Consider the following 13,503-nt stretch of genomic DNA (forward strand, 5'->3'; position numbering starts at 1 on the left):
TTCTTACTCCACAGGTACTTGTATTAGGGCACCTGGATCACACAGTGTCTCCTGTCACAGGACAAGCAGGGTAGAGTACAACAAAGCAGCTTACAGCAGGCTCTGAATCTACAGCCTGAGTTGAAATCCCAGTTTCACCCCCTCAGTTAACTCAGCTGTGGAACAGAAAATATCATGCGCTGCTCAAAGGCATGTTAAAGACTCAGTAAGAAAATATATGTAAAGCACCCAGCATAACGCTTGGCGTATCTGAGGCAGTCAGGGACTATCTAAAGAGTGAATAAATGAAAAGGACAGGCAGAAAAATTAAGTGTGGATTTTACCTTCTTCCACTTCATTTTACCACCTTCTAATAGTATCCACTGAACAGCACAATGCCAAAATTGAAAACCAATAGGGAAAAAAATAACGATAGCTGAATAAACAGGCTGTTAATTTCTACATAACTACACTTGACTCCAAGGTACTAAAAAACAGTTTAATCACGAGAAATACCACCTGATAAAGCATGGAGTGATTAAGGGCTAAACCTGACCATGCCTGGTAAAAGTAACGAAATTTATTTTCTAACTAAAAGTGACCAACAAAATTAACTTCAAGCATAATTTTTAATAACATAGAAAACATTTTTAAGCATTTTTAAAGCATCCGGCTTGAAAAAGAATTTTTTTAATGTCAACATCACTGAACCTTTTCAGTTTTCTTGCTTTAAACTGGAAAAAAAAAAAAACCCAAAACCAAAAACTAACAATTCAACCAACTTTTCCATCTGACCAGTAGGTGGCATAATTTGAATATTCTGAGCCAGTAGCTGCAAAGAAAGTGATATGGTAGTAAGAAAAAACAAAAACGTTCAATAGATAATCATCCAAAATTCTAAAAACATTCGTTTAAAAGTGTTTAAAAGTCCTAATTTGAAAATAGAATCTTTCAAATAATATAAAAATACTTACATCTCAATTTGTCCAGCATTTTTCCACCACACATGGTTGCTAACATAGCTTTAACTGAAAATACCGTCAACTTGCCTCGGCCCTCACTGCAAAATAAATTATATTAGAAATAATTGCTATCTGGAATCACAAAAGCAATCAAATGTATCTCTAAATATCAAGCAACCAGTAAACTGATTCCTGCACTTATGTTACAATATTACCACATTTAGAAACCTTGTATTCTTGTTTTTCCTTTATAGAATTAAGGCTTCACATATGCTATGAGAAAATTGTTCAAACTAGTTCATTTAGAAATGAGTTTAGAAACACCCTGTAAAACAGCTTCTGTTGGATTTGTAGGCAAAGGTCAAATGGACGGAACCTGAAATAAACATCCTGCCACCTTAATCTACTAAATTCACAGCTGAAGTGTTCGAGTATTCAAACCTGAGGCCCCATGTGGTTTGAACAGTGATTCAAAAATGTGTCCTCCCATCAGGATATTATAACAACAGTTTATTTCTTTGTACTAAGGAAACAGGATACATATTGCTATAAAGATTTTACAGTACATTTATCTCTATTTGTTTTTCTGGAACAGGCTTTACATTACCATGTGTTCATTCTAAGAAGTTCATCTGAGACATCTGTGTCTCGTCTTCTCCTATCACCAATGTGAGAAAAGTGAAGGAGAAGGGACAGTGACATGAACTCTTCTGCAGGAACTAGAAAGATGAAATGTGGAACGTGAGTGATCTGCCCTAAGTAAAGCTGTATACCACCTGCACAACCAGGACAATATCAGCAAGGCCCCAACCCCTGCGGCCACTGCTTCAACCATTCAATTATGCCCTGGTTTCAGAGAAGATGAAAACTTCACTAGCTGGATTTTTAAGTCATATATATAAAATGACAAATATAATGGGCTTTTGCATTAACTTTTTTAAAAGTTTACTGAAGAACAGCATCTTCTTCTTTTTTGGCCACACCATACAACATGTGGGATTTTAGTTCTGCAACCAGGGATCAAACCTATGCTTCCTGCACTGGAGGATGTAGTCTTAGCCACTGGGCCATCAGGGAAGTCCCATTTTTGTGTTAATTTTATGAAGCTTGTGCTTACAAAGTGTCATAGTAACTTAGAGTGAAATACCTTTGCAATAATGAGAACTGTATCATCTTGGTTTTGAAAATCATATGTCCACCTATCAGATTTACCAATTCTAATATAGTGTCTCCTATTTTCCAAAACTTTTTGTATACAATAAGATCATACCTGGAAAAAATGTAAAGGGTTGATAAGCCAGAAAATTCTCAGTGAAAATACTGTCAGGACACAAATGCTTGTTACAGTCTGATTTTAACTATTACATCTAATAAGATAAAACAGAAATTCTCTAAAACCAGCTAAAATTAGAATGAAAGTGAAGTCGCTCAGTCGTGTCTGACTCTTAGCAACCCCATGGACCGTAGCCTACCAGGCTCCTCCATCCATGGGATTTTCCAGGCAAGAATTCTGGAGTGGGTTGCTGTTTCCTTCTCCAGGGGATCTTCCTGACCCAGGAATTGAACCTGGGTCTCCCACATTGTAGGCAGACGGGTTTTTAAAATATATAGTTCATCAGAACACAGAATCTGGTCCAGGACTTATACTGTACTTGGCAATATTATCATCTGGAAATAAGGAATACTCCCATGTCAAACATTCATTGCATTATACTAGCAATGTAAGTGGCTAGAATAACATAAACTGGCTTAAAAGTGATAGATTTCTGATAGAGAACTTCTAGAGCGGACAACTCTTTTGGGTCCCTGACCATCCAAATGCTGAGTCTAGAGCTACATTAACGTACACCCTACCTTATGCAACATGTATACTTCCCACTACCAAAGTACGAGGAAGGTAAGAAAAAAACAAAAATATGTGTTTTCCCATCTTTCTTTGAAGCTAAGACAGGGGCACCTAACACAAGCTCCACTAATAAGACATCAAATAGAAAACAACCTGCAGAAGAAAGAACTCCCAAGAATCCACCCAGCGAGGATGGTGACAGGAGGAACAGTCACACGCAGCGGCTGACAGTAGAGAGGGGCTGTCACGGTGGCACCCACAGTCCATCGTCAGTGGTGTCTGGAGCACAAGCAGCAATGTCCATGCCCAGCTTGGTGGTAGAGGTGCTTCCTGAGACCACTTATGGGGTATGATTTTTAGCTCTGTTCCTGGCAGTGTGGTCTTCAAGCCTACTTTCCCAACCTTAGAAAGCTGAGGGCTCGCCCATATCCTTTTAATGAATTAGCCAGAGATGATTCCTACTGCTTACAACTAAGAACTCTGATGAATGCAGCCTCCATCCTGAAGGGGCTCAGAAAGATGACCCAAACAAAACATTCCGGAAGCTCAAAGTGAGAGTAAGCAAGCCTGATGGCCCGCAGAACAAGGATGGAGAGCAAGTGCTTCCCACAGAAAAGCCGAGCTTTGCTGCACAGCTGATGACATTTTTAAGGTAAATGTGCTCAAAACATTTTTTGCAGACACAGACTGCATGATGTAAGAATACCCAGGAAATTCCATAAGGGAAAGTAAAAATGAATCTCAGAAGAGATTTCCACAGAAATCAGGATTCTGATTACCTCTGAGGGGAGAGAGAGGAACTGTAACACAGAAAGGAGAAAAAAGAGGTTCTTTCAGGGTGCTGACAACATCCTATTTCTTGGCCTCCAGAGTGTTTATATGGATATTTGCTCTAGACCAGTTCATTAAACTGTACTTTGGTTTTAGCTATTTTTCCATAGGTGTTTTCAATTTCTGAATAAAAACTTTAAAAAATGAATCCTGGGAAACTGAGGGTTACCATTATTGGACAAAACTAATAGTTTAAGGGAAAGAAAGATGAAAAGGAAAAATACAGGCTAAAAAACATTTAAGATATTTAACCAGCAATGCATAAAATTTTCCATTAATGAGAATTTCCATAACAAAATATAAAAAATAGTAAAACCTCCAAGGTTCTGGCCCCATCTTCAGATGTCTATTAATAGAAGACTGGCTATTAGGCTACCCTAAAAAAGAATGAAAAAACATATGAAAGACAGAGAATTATATCCAAGATAGATTACTAAGTGAAAAAGCAAAGCAAGGCATTGAACAAAATAATTGCTAGAACGAAATCTAGCAATTATGTTAAAAAGGAGAGTAGAAACAATATTCTCATACCTGTATACATATAAATTGTCTGAAAGGATACTGAAAAAATTACAGTTGCATTTAGGGTCAAAAACAAGCAGCCAAAGGAAAGCAACGAAAGAGTGGGCACTTTTCACTTTATAAATAATTAATGTTTGTTCTAGAAGAGGAGGTTCTTAAGCCAATAAACTAAGCTTCCAACAAAGGACACTAGGAAAAGAACAGCAAACTAAACCCAAAACAAGCAAAAGGAAAAAAATAATGAGTAAGAGCAAAAATCAGTGAAATTGAAAACTGAAAACCAATAAAGAAAATCAATGAAACCAAAAGCTGGTTCTTTGAATAAACCAGTAACACTGTAAACCTCTAGCCAGACTGACTAAGAAAAAAAGAGAGAATATACACATTACAAATATAAAAAACGAAAGAAGGGGTATTAGCAGAGACTCTCTAGCTATTATGGAAATAATAGGGAAATATTACAAAAACTTATGTCCATAAATTCAACAACTTGGATGAACTAGACAATACAAGCTACTCCTTGAAAAATGCAAACTATTAAAGCTTACTCAAGAATAAATAAGTGGCCTGAATAGACCCATATCCATTATAGAAATCAAATCTGTATTTCTAAGCCTTCTAAAAAATAAAGCTCTTTATTCAGAAAGCTGGCAAATTCTAAACATTTAAAGAAGAAATAATTGCATTTCTACTCTCTTCCAGAGAGTAAAAAAGGATGGAACACGTCCCAATTCTTTTATGAGGCCAGCATTCTTCTGATAACAAAAGCTCTTAAATACATCACAACAAAAGAAAATAGCAAGTCAGTATCTCTTGTGACGACAGATACAAAACTTTCAACAAAATGTGAGCAAATTTAATGCAGCTAAATAAAAATGAATTAAAAATCACAATCCAGGGGGCTTTATCCCAGCGATATAACACTAGTTTGACATTTGAAAATCAATCAATGTAAAGAGAAAAGCCCTATGATCATCCAAATAGGTACAGATAATAATACTCAACATCCATTCCTGATAAATATGCTCAGAAAACCAGAGGGAAAAAGCACTTCCTCAGTGGGCATCTTCAAAAAATAAACAATGCTAGTAACATCATACTTAATGATGAAAGATTAAGTGTTTTTTCCCTCAGATCAAGAACAAGTCAAGGATGACTGCTTTCACTGTTAGAACGCAATACCACATTAGAGAACCTAGCTGCTGCAATAAAGCAAGAAAAAATATAAATGCACAAAGACTGAAAGTTCAAAAACATAACTGTATCTTCTCCAGACAATATGACCTTCAGTGTAAAAAATCCCAAAGAACCCACCAAAAAACTGTATAGAACATACCAAAATACTATAATAAAGGACTTTTAGCAAGGTTGCAGTATACAAGGCCAACATAGAAAATTCAAATTTCTATAAATTAGCAAAAGATAATTGGAAATACAATAGCAAGAAAATATGAAATTGCAGATAATGTTTAAAACATGTATGTTCAAGATTTGTATGCTGAAAACTATAAAATATTGATGAAAGAAATAAAAGAAAATGTAAATAGTTACACCACATTCATGAACAAAAGACTCATTGCTTATTTTAAAATGTTAATTCTCCATAAACAGATCAGAATACTATTGTGATTCAATGGAATCCCAAATTCACCATAGGGATATTTTTTAAAAAATCAACAGGCTAATTCTTCATACTTCCTTAGCTTTCTAAACCCATACAAACCCCAATAAGGCATGAGAATAAAGATACTATTCAGATGCCTAAAACCCACCCTGTTCTTGGTACTTTCAAAAGGTTCTCAGGTTTTTTTTAATATGCATCCAACCAGTATGGACCTAACAGAAGCAGAAGATATTAAGAAGAGGTGGCAAGAATACACAGAAGAACTGTACAAAGAAGATCTTTATGCCCCAGATAATCAAAATGGTGTGATCACTCACCTACAGCCAGACATTCTGGAATGTAAAGTCAAGTGGGCCTTAGGAAGCATCACTATGAACAGAGCTAGTGGAGGTGATGGAATTCCAGTTATTTCAAATCCTAAAAGATGATGCTGTGAAAGTGTTGAACTCAATATGTCAACAAATTTGGAAAACTCAGCAGTGGCCACAGGACTGGAAAAGGTCAGTTTTCATTCCAATCCCAAAGAAAGGCAATGCCAAAGAATGCTCAAACAATCCCACACACCTCATACACTAGCAAACAAATGCTCAAAATTCTCCAAGCCAGGCTTCAATAGTGTTTGAACCGTGAACTTCCCGATGTTCAAGCTGGATTTTAAAAAGGCAGAGAAACCAAGATCAAAATGCAAATATCCGCTGGATCATCGAAAAAGCAAGAGAGTTCCAGAAAAACATCTATTTCTGCTTTATTGACTATGCCAAAGCCTTTGACTGTATGGATCACAACAAACTGTGGACAATTCTTAAAGAGATGTGAATACTCAACCACCTGACCTGCCTCCTGAGAATGTATGTATGCGTGTCAGGAAGCAACAGTTAGAACTGGACATGGAACAACAGACTGGTTCCAAATCGGGAAGGAGTACGTCATGGCTGTATATTGTCACCATGCTTATTTAACTTACATGCAGAGTACACTATGAGAAATGCTGGACTGGATGAAGCACAAACTGTGGAATCAAGATTGCCAGGAGAAATATCAATGACCTCAGATATGCAGATGACACGACACTTACGGCAGAAAGTGAAGAAGAACTAAAGAGCCTTTTGATGAAACTGAAACAGGAGAGTGAAAAATTTGACTAAAACTCAACATTCAGAAAACTAAGATCATGGCATCTGGTCCCATCAGTTCATGGCAAATAGATGGGGAAACAATGGAAAGAGTGAGAGACTTTATTTTGGGGGGCTCCAAAATAACTGTAGATAGTGACTGCAGCCATGAAATTTAAAGGCGCTTGCTCCTTGAAAGGAAAGTTATGACCAACCTAGACAGCATATTAAAAAGCAGAGACATTACATTGCCAACAGAGGTCCATCTAGTCAAAGCTATGGTTTTTCCAGTAGTCATGTATGGATGTGAGAGTTGGACTATAAAGAAAGCTGAGTGCCAAAGAATTGATGCTTTTGAACTGTGGTGATGGAGAAGACTCTTGAAAGTCCCTTGGACTGCAAGGAGATCTAACCAGTCCATCCTAAAGGAAATCAATCCTGAATATTCATTGGAAGGACTGTGCTGAAGCTGAAACTCCAATACTTTGGCCATCTGATGTGAAAAGCTGACTCATTTGAAAAGACCCTGATGCTGGGAATGACTGAGGCAGGAGGAGAAGGAAATGACAGAGGATGAGATGGTTGGATGGCATCACTGACCTGATGGGCATGACTTTGAGCAAGCTCTGGGAGTTGGTGATGGACAGGGAGGCCTAGTGTGTTATAGTCCATGGGTTCACAAAGAGTTGGACATGACTGAGCAACTGAACTGAACTGAAAGCTAAGAACTACAAACACAGAGCTTGTGATGCAATACAAAGACTCTAGCTTGTAGTTCACAGGCAATGATAAATCAGAGGACATAATGAAAGATGAAAGAGAATCAATCATATTGTGTATGAGTAACTCTTTCGGGCTCCAAATCTCGTGTTCTTCCTTTAAAGAGACAAAATAATATCTATTCCTTGCCACAAAAACGAAAATAATGCCATCTATGCAGACAGACAGGAGAGTGTGGGAGAGCCCAGCATACTGACAAGAGACCCGGTGAAATTCAACTCTCAGTGAAGAAAGTACTCACCAGTAAATGCCATAACACAGGTTTTACTTGTTTTCACAATAATTTGCATCCCTTATTCAAATATTCTTTAACTCAACTCTGTTGCAAATAATAGTCCTGGATTCAGAAAGTCTTATATTCAAATACAGAATAGCAGCTATACTTCTCAACTGACCTGTATCCTTTTCCACTCATTGGTTATTACTGGTCTCAACAGCTGGCCTCAGATCAAGCAGGCTGTAGATGCATTTACAGAACAGTGTATTCAGTTCAGTTCAGTTGCTCAGTCATGTCCAACTCTTTGTGACCCCATGGACTGCAGGCTCCCTGGTCCATTACCAAGTCCGAGTCAGGGATGCCATCCAACCATCTCATCCTCTGTCATGCCCTTCTCCTCCTGCCTTCAATCTTCCCCAGCATCAGGGGCTTTTCTAATAAGTTAGCTATTTGCATCAGGTGGCCAAAGGATCGGAGCTTCAGCTTCAGCACCAGTCGTTTCAATGAATATTCAGGACTGATTTCCTTTAGGATTAACTGGTTTGATCTCCTTGCAGTCCAAGGGACTCTCAAGAGTCTTCTCCACCACAGTTCAAAACCATCAATTCTTCAGCACTCAGCTTTATAATCCAACTCTCACATCCATACATGACTACTGGAAAACCCATAGCTTTGACTGTATGGACGTTGATCGGCAAAGCAGTCTCTGCTTTTTAATATGCTGTAGGTTTATCATAGCTTTAACTCAACTAATTATTATCAGTAATGTGCAGCCCCTTATCTCATCAACTCTCATATCTACTTTCCAACAAATTTCCTCTTCACAACAGCCACACAGCAATCTCCATACACAATCTCCCACCCAACCAATAAGCGGATCGTCTCCCCTCTGACTGCATGCTCTTCTGAGTAGGCAAACGTTATCTGTGCTTAGCTTCTCAGGCTTTATTAAGGGTGAGGAGATATGCGTCAAAGGGTTAATGTGTAACTCAATAGTGCAGAGGGAACAGACAAGTCAGGTTGAGAGAACCATTAAGTATGGGGGAAAGGAGAGGTATCAGAGACTAAGAATCATAGTAAGTGTGAGGTGAATGAATCTGCAGGCAGGAGAGATTTGTAAATGATGTTTAGTGAGCCTTTATGTATCAGTTCAGTTCAGTCCAGTCGCTCAGTCATGTCCAACTCTTTCGACCCCATGAATCACAGCACGCCAGGCCTCCCTGTCCACCACCAACTCCCGGAGTTTACCCAAACTCATGTCCATTCAGTCGGTGATGCCATCTAACCGTCTCATCCTCTGTTGTCCCCTTCTCCTTCTGCCCTCAATCTTTCCCAACATCAGGGTCTTTTCAAATGAGTCAGCTCTTTACATCAGGTGGCCAAAATACTGGAGTTTCAGCTTCAACATCAGTCCTTCCAATGGAACATCCAGGACTGATTTCCTTTAGGATGGACTAGTTGGATCTCCTTGCAGTCCAAGGGACTCTCAAGAGTCTTCTCCAACACCACACTTCAAAAGCATCAATTCTTCAGCGCTCAGCTTTCTTTATACTCCAACTCTCACATCCATACATGACTACTGGAAAAACCACAGCCTTGATTAGATGGACCTTTGTGGACAAAGTAATGTCTCTGCTTTTTAATATGCTGTCTAGGCTGATCATAACTTTCCTCCAAGGAGTAAGCGTCTTTCAATTTCATGGCTGCAGTCACCATATGCAGTGATTTTGGAGCCCCAAAAAATAAAGTCAGCCACTCTTTCCACTGTTTCCCCATCTATTGCCATGAAGTGATGGGACCGGATGCCATGATCTTCGTTTTCTGAATGTTGAGCTTTAAGCCAACTTTTTCACTCCTCGTTCACCCTCATCCAGAGGCTCTTTAGTTCTTCTTCATTTTCTGCCATAAGGGTGGTGTCATCTGCGTATCTGAGGTTATTGATATTTCTCCCGACAATCTGGATTCCAGATTGTGCTTCATCCAGCCCAGCATTTCTCATGATGTACTCTGCATATAAGTTAAATAAGCAGGGTGACAATATACAGCCTTGACGTACTCCTTTTCCTATCTGGAACCAGTCGTGGTTCCATGTCCAGTTCTAACTGTTGCTTCCTGACCTGAGTACAGGTTTCTCAAGAGGCAGGTCAGGTGGTCTGGTATTCCCATCTCTTGAAGAATTTTCCACAGCTTATTACGATCCACACAGTCAGAGGCTTTGACCTAGTCAATAAAGCAGATGTAGATGTTTTTCTGGAACTCTCTTGCTTTTTCCATGATCCAGCAGAAGTTGGCAATTTGATCTCTGGTTCCTCTGCCTTTTCTAAAACCAGCTTGAACATCAGGAAGTTCACGGTTCACATACTGCTGAAGCCTGGCTTGGAAAATTTTGACCATTACTTTACTAGCGTGTGAGATGAGTACAATTGGGCGGTAGTTTGAGCATTCTTTGGCGCTGTCTTTCTTTGGGATTGGAATGAAAACTGACCTTTTCTAGTCCTGTGGCCACTGCTGAATTTTCCAAATTTGCTGACATATTGAGTGCAGCACTTTCACAGCATCATCTTTTAGGGTCTGAAATACCATCACCTCCACTAGCTTTGTTCGTAGTGATGCTTTTAAAGGCCCACTTGACTTCACATTCCAGGATGTCTGGCTCTAGATGAGTGATCACACCATCATGATTATCTGGGTCGTGAAGATCTTTTTTGTACAGTTCTTCTGTGTATTCTTGCCACCTCTTCTTAATATCTTCTGCTTCTGTTAGGTCCATACCATTTCTGTCCTTTATTGAGCCCATCTTTCCATGAAATGTTCCCTTGGTATCTCTGATTTTCTTGAAGAGATCTCTAGTCTTTCTTATTCTATTATTTTCCTCTATTTCTTTGCACTGATCGCTGAGGAAGGCTTTCTTATCTCTCCTTGCTATTCTTTAGAACTCTGCATTCAAATGGGTGTATCTTTCCTGTTCTCCTTTCTTTTCACTTCTCTTCTTTTCACAGCCTTTATGTTTAAGAATCTGTTTATAAGCATGCAACTGTGCATCCTGGGAATGGTAGGGGTGGGGTCAAATTATGAATCTTCCCCACTTATAATGCTTACCATCACTTACAACTTTAGGTTCACAGTTTGAACTACCAAAAGATTTATTCACTCTTCAAAAGGAAGTATTACTATAAGCAAGTTAATAAATGATATATTTAAAGATACTTTATAAATACTAAAAAATCTAAGCATAAAAGCATGAAGAAATAGTTATCCAATAAAATAAATGCAGGGATAGTCTCACAATTCTTACTTCCTCAAATCACATTATTTTTACTTTTCTGAAAAAGAAAAAAAAGTCAGCTCCCTCCTCTCAACTATTTGCTTTGTGGCCAAACTTCAGCATTTACTCCTTTGCTCTCAATGCTTTTCTTGGCATTGAAATCTCTTGGCCTACTTTAAGCCTAACAACTTCCTGTAACTGCCCCCAAACACAGCAAAGGGAAGGTGTCGCTTTTACTTGAGCAATATTTGGTTAGAGCTCTGCATTTTTCCTCTGCAATTAGAAGCAGTGGAGAGAAGTCGCACTCACTTAGCAGCCTGATCCCTGAGGATTCTGTCCTTTATCTGACTGATTCCTTCTTCTTGGAAAAATCTCATTCTTGATCCTTCCCACCAGACATCTGAATTTAATCCATAAACCCCAGTCAAGTTACATTTAAAACTGAACAGTCCCCTGCCCTTAGCATATAACCTCACCAACATCCATGTTTTTTCAGTACTTCCAAAGTCAAGTCCAAGTTCATACCACGATCAGTTCTCTTCAGACAAGATCTGGAAAGATTTTTAACCTGGTTTCATCACCCAAAAAATGTGACTCATTTAAAATCTGGCCTAGCTGAAAAGTTGATTAATAGGTCAATACTTAAGGTATAACACAATTAATACTGAATATGAACCCCTATAGAAAGATACTAAAATGAAAGGTGAAACAGGTAATATGTGTTGAGGATGACCCGAGAGAGGAAACGTGTTATTTTAACCCACTCACACAGAATCCCTCTGGGGAACACCCCCCACCAATAAGGAACATGATGACTCTCGTTCTCAGACTTCCCTGGATGATTCAGCTCCACAGACCAATCATTTTTACAGTCTGACAATAAACCATGCACGTGACTTCTAAAAAGGGTTCTTATCTAACACTGAGACAACACTGAGATGAGCTCTGCGCCAAGCTAAGCAGACAGTGAGTCACCTGAATAAACACTTACGTTTTAACATGCAGGTACCTTGAGAAGTCTCTGCACTCCTCACCTGTGCCTTTTGCATGGGAATTTGCTCATTTAAGTTTAGTAAAGTCTCAAATTTTTGGATACTTAAACTAACCCAAATTGAATGGTTGTCTATAGCTTTGCATTGTCTAATAAGAGTTTGTTATTCAAATTAATACTTTCAAAAACAGGACTATGGGGAGCACTTTTTACTTAAGAAAACAAGCTGTTTTCACATCTTTGGCAAACAACTGTAAATGCTGCCAACCATAAATTAGTATTCTTGCATAAAAATAGACTTCTACTTCAGAAACACTATTACCAGTCCAATTATCGCACGTCGCTAACTAAGAGTAATAAGAGCATTTCTCCTGGATTTTCAAAAACTCGTATTTTTCCAATTAATCTTCATTTACAAAACTTCACTGTGAATGTATTATGCAATAATCAACGGCAAATCAAGAATCTATTTGGCAAATGTCAAATAGCTTAATCAAGCAAAATCAACACAGAGTATTATTCAAATTTATCACAATCAGAATGCCTGTTAATTTTCATTTCAATTTTAAAAATATTTATTAAGAATCCAGCATTGCAGAAATAAAAGGTAGACTCTCTGCTCTCAAGGACTTTTAATCGTATTTGTACAATTATGAAGCAGTTGAGAGCATTATATAATTGAAACTCAAAATAATGATCTAGACAGCATGACAAGTCCTCATAGGGATGAAAATGGAATTGCTGATAACAGGGAAGGCTATAGGGTGGGTAAAAACCAGGGGTGGGGAGGGGGTGGTGGGCAGAAGACCAACCAAAATGCACAGAGAGAAGAAATGAGAATGCCATATTGGAAAACTGAATAGTGCCTCAAGTAGCTTAATTAGAGCTTGGTGTGAGTACGGAATTAAGGACTGAGCACAGGGCTTGCCAGGTGGCACTAGTGGTAAAGAATCTGTGTGCCAATGCAGGAGACACAAGATATGAGGGTTCGATCCCTGGGTCAGGAAGATCCCCTGGAGAAAGAAATGGCCACCCACGCCAGTATTCTTACCTGGAAAATGTCATAGACAGAGGAACCTGATGGGCTATAGTTCATGGGGTGCAAAGAGTCAGACATGACTGAACGGCTGAGCACACACACATATAGCATCAGACCTAACTGAGGAGTACAAACTTCATTCAAAAACCAGATGAATCTTTGAGTGTTTCTAAGGAGGGAGGTTACATGATGAAAATAGTGTCTTCATCAGATTACTTTAGAGGTGAGTTTTGAACGGACTGGAGAAGCTCCTCTGTTATTTCCTCTCTCCTTACTTTCAGGGAAAAACAAAGACAAGGAAAAAGCAACCCTCAGAAAAAGTATTCCTCTTGCCT

General features: G+C 38.7%; 1 protein-coding gene across 17 annotated transcripts in view; it reads right to left on the minus strand.

The window, feature by feature from the left end:
- DTNB (dystrobrevin beta) overlaps nucleotides 1-13,503 on the minus strand; it is a 241,823-nt gene that overhangs the window by 175,583 nt on the left and 52,737 nt on the right. For all 17 annotated transcript variants that reach the window (XM_027966577.2, XM_027966572.2, XM_027966578.2 and 14 more), the window contains exon 5: nucleotides 954-1,039. In XM_027966577.2, coding sequence (XP_027822378.1) covers nucleotides 954-1,039 — 86 coding nt within the window. The remainder of the gene's footprint in view (nucleotides 1-953; nucleotides 1,040-13,503) is intronic.

The sequence above is a fragment of the Ovis aries genome, chromosome 3, assembly GCF_016772045.2.
Source record: "Ovis aries strain OAR_USU_Benz2616 breed Rambouillet chromosome 3, ARS-UI_Ramb_v3.0, whole genome shotgun sequence".
Taxonomy (NCBI): domain Eukaryota; kingdom Metazoa; phylum Chordata; class Mammalia; order Artiodactyla; family Bovidae; genus Ovis; species Ovis aries.